General features: G+C 63.9%; 1 protein-coding gene across 1 annotated transcript; it reads right to left on the bottom strand.

The window, feature by feature from the left end:
* Window positions 1–877: 877 nt before the first annotated feature.
* LOC311195508 (protocadherin gamma-B5-like) lies at window positions 878–3,433 on the bottom strand (the record flags this gene model as incomplete). Its single annotated transcript, XM_084268911.1, has 1 exon — window positions 878–3,433. One exon carries the CDS (start codon window positions 3,431–3,433, stop codon window positions 878–880), a length of 2,556 nt encoding a protein of 851 aa, XP_084125037.1.
* Window positions 3,434–3,986: the final 553 nt, after the last annotated feature.

Here is a 3,986-nt window from a genome sequence, read left to right as displayed (position 1 = left end):
TGGTAGCGATGGGGATCCGCCACCCCATCCCCGTCAGAAGGAGTCCTCAGGGACTACCCTGCCCTCGTGACTTTCGGTTTAGGACCTTCGCCAGGGGGTGCTCAGAATCAGCCTTCAGAGCTCCCCCTTCTTCAGCCACCCCTGCGGAATTGTGGATTAACACACTAAGCTCTTAGTCATCAGCAGGCAGCGCTGCACATACAATTTCTGTCTGAAGTACAACACTAATAGAAAAAAATATAAGAAAAAAATAGGGAAAATGTGACTTTTTGCGTTTGGAAAAAACATTCTACGGGTTAACTGTTGTATAAAAACCCCATCACAGTCACGAATGGTAATACAAATTAAAGGAAAAAAAGCAAAATAACTGCAACAATCCCAATTTCCCGACCCCGGCATGGAGTGTTAGCACATCTCATTCTACACAGCAAGGATCTGCCTTCCCTATGCCAAACATGTACCATTTAGGACGGCACAAGCATTGTAGTCAAAATTTCTCAGCTCAACCTAAACATGCCATGAACCAAAACAACACCTGATATCAAACACGTAGAATTTTCCTCTTTACAGGGACAGAAATGTGAGTTTAGTGAACTACCTGTGCTTTGCTTCACAACTCTTCCTTTGGAGAAGAGATGAAGTCTTTCCTGCCATAAGACTATGCAAATTAACACACACACACAAGTTGAATATGATTGAAGAAGGTCCGATGCGGTAATTACTAATCAATTAGAGCAAATGTGGGTGGTTAATCCAGTAATAAAATCAATACTATCCCTGTGGGACATGGAATACCTGTGCTGTGGGTGTATATTGGTGTACACTGCGCACGGGATCACGATGCCACTTTGACGACAACGCAGCTGCAACACATTTTTTACCCATTTCTGCGGCACAAGTAGAAGGGCGAGAAACTCTCCCCAGTACCAGGAAGGACACAGCAAAGGAACCGAGACAAGAACCGCGTGGGTTTACAGACCTGAGAGGCGACGGGCTCGGCGGGCGGCTCTCCCGCGCCGGCAACGCTGCTGCTGCTGGGGCTCGTCTTCGCGCAGGGCTCCCCGACGAGAAGCAGCTCCTCCGCCGGCAGGCTGGGCGGCGGCGGCAGCCAAGCGGGCTCGGGCCCGGCGCGGCCCGGCGCCACGCACAGGTTGTAGGAGTAGGGCAAGGTGCCCTCGCAGAAGTCGGCCGGGAAGGCGGCGCCGGCCACGGAGAAGCGCTGCGCGCCCAGGCAGCGCAGGACGGCGGGCGGCCCGGCCCGGCGCACCCGCGCCAGCACGGCCAGCGCCACGCTCAGCAGGAAGAGCGCGGAGAGCAGCGCCAGCGCCAGCACCAGGTAGAACTGCAGCTCCGCCGGCGAGTCGGCGCCCGCCGCCCGCTCGCTCAGCTCCGGCAGCGCCTCCTGCAAGCTCTCGGCCAGCACCACGTGCAGCGTGGCCGTGGCCGACAGCGCCGGCTGCCCGTGGTCCTTCACCACGGCCACCAGCCGCTGCTTCGCCGCGTCCCTCTCCGACACGGCCCGCGCCGTGCGCACCTCGCCGCTGTGCAGCCCCACGCGGAACAGCGCCGGCTCCGCCGCCTGCACCAGCTCGTACGACAGCCACGCGTTGCGCCCCGCGTCCGCGTCCACCGCCACCACCTTGGCCACCAGGTACCCGGCCTCGGCCGACCGCGGCACCACCTCGAACGGCGACGAGACCGACCCCTCCCCCGCCGCTCCCGCGCCCGCCGCCGGCCAGAGCACCCGCGGCGCGTTGTCGTTGCGGTCCAGCACGAAGACGCGCACCGTGGCCGTGGAGCTGCGCGCCGGCGCCCCGCCGTCCTGCGCCCGCACCGCCACCGCGAACTCGCGGCACTGCTCGTAGTCGAAGGAGCGCTGCGCGTACACCGCGCCGCTCCGCGCCTCCACCGACACGTACGGCGCCGCGCCCGCGCTGCCGCCCGCCAGCCAGTAGCTCACGCGCCCGTTGGCGCCCGCGTCCGCGTCCCGCGCGCTCACGCGCAGCACCAGCGCGCCCGCCGCGTTGTTCTCCCACACGTAGGCGCTGTAGGCGGCCTCCTCGAACACCGGCGCGTTGTCGTTCACGTCCGACACCTCCAGCACCAGCGCCGCGCGGCTCCACAGCGCCGGGCTGCCCCGGTCCCGGGCCACCACCGTCACGCGGTGCTCGGACGCCTGCTCCCGGTCCAGCGCGCCCGACGTCACCACCTTGTACGAGCCGCCCGACGACGCCACGATCGACAGCGGCGCCTCGCCCGACAGCTCGCACGACACCTGACCGTTCTCTCCGGAGTCCGTGTCCTCCACGTTCAGGAGGGCCACCACCGTGCCGACCGGCGCGTCCTCGGGCACCGGGCTCGACACCGACAGTATCGTGATCTCGGGCGCGTTGTCGTTCACGTCCAGCACGTCCACCTCCACCCTGCAATGCGCCACCAGACCGCCCCCGTCCCGCGCCTCCACCAGCAGCGTGTAGCCTCGCGTGTCCTCGAAATCCAGCGCCTCCCGCAGTGTGATCATCCCGCTCTCTGGGTCCACCGCGAACGTCTGAAGCACCTTGGCCGGCATTTCCCCGAAGCCGTAGGAGATGCGGGCGTTGGTGCCGGCGTCGGCGTCGGAGGCGGAGACATTCAGCACCGTCGATCCCGGCGGCGCGTCCTCCCGCAGGCTCGCGCGGTACCGGTCCTGCGCGAACACAGGCGCGTTGTCGTTGGCGTCCGTGACGTTGACACGAACCTGGACTGTCCCGGACCTCACCGGGTCCCCGCTGTCTATCGCCGTCAGCACCAGCTGAACGGAGCTCTGTTTCTCGCGGTCCAGAGCACTGTTCAGTACTAATTCCGGCTGATTCTTTCCACCCGAGATCTCTTTCAGGGCCAGGGTGAAGGACGGGTCGCCAGTGAGCTGGTAAGTCAGCAGTGAGTTGCTGCCTACGTCCGCGTCTTGGGCCATCTGCAGGGGAAAACGAGCACCGGGAAGCGTCCATTCACCAATCTCGAGGTCCAGAACTTCCTTGCTGAAGGCCGGCGCGTTGTCGTTGACGTCCTGGATGGCCACCTCGACGTGGAAAACGTTCAGCGGGTTCTGCACCAGCGCCTCGAAGCTGACGGAGCAGGACGCCGACTCGCCGCACAGCTCCTCCCGGTCCAGCCGCTCGCTCACGTACAGGTTGCCCGTCTCCTCGCTCACAGAGAAGTATTTCAGCTGCCTTTTCGCCGCGGACGCCACCCGCAGCTTGCGTGCCGGCAGGTCGGCCGGGCTCAGCCCCAGGTCCCGCGCCAGCGGCCCCACCAGCGAGCCTCTGCCCAGCTCCTCGGGGATGGCGTAGCGGATCCGCTCCGGCGCCGCCCGGCAGCACCAGCCCAGCAGCAGAGCGGACAGCAGCACTCGCCCGGCTGCTCGCCCGCGCCTCGGCCCCTGCACGCCCGCCATTCTCGGCAGCGCTCGCCGCGCTCTCCTCTCTCCCGGACGCTCTCCGCAGCGAGCTCACAGCTCTCCCGAGGGCCGCGATCTCGGCGCCGGCTCGGACGCCGCTGCTCCCCGCTCCGTGCCGCCTCTCGCCGCTGCTGCCCGAGCCGCTGCCGCTCCGACCGGCGCCGTGAGAGCGAGCAGCCTGCGGGGGCCGGACGCTGCGGCGGCTGCAGCGCCGGTTCGCGTCGGACAACAGCGGCACCCGGAGGCGCCGCCACGACACCGCAGCCGCCTGATTCTCGCAGTCCTGGGGAGCCGTGCTTATAGCCGCGGTTTCGCCTAAGCACCCAAATTTAGGGTCTCCGTTTCATTGCCATCTGGCAGACAGAAGCACTCGCTTCTTACAACTCCAATGAAAAGGGAGAAAAGGAAATTGAGCGTATGTTTGTTCTGTTCCGAAGCTGAGAAAGGTGTGTTTGTGTTGCAAGGATTCTAAGACAGAAAGGGCGTGGATATTGTACTGACTTTAAGATGACAGGAAAAAAAACAGGTCTGAGGCACTGAATGAGTTCTT

Source organism: Gallinula chloropus (genome assembly GCF_964237585.1).
Source record: "Gallinula chloropus genome assembly, chromosome: 10".
Taxonomy (NCBI): domain Eukaryota; kingdom Metazoa; phylum Chordata; class Aves; order Gruiformes; family Rallidae; genus Gallinula; species Gallinula chloropus.
The sequence above is the reverse complement of the archived record's forward strand: the minus strand, read 5'-3'. Positions and strand labels throughout refer to the sequence as shown.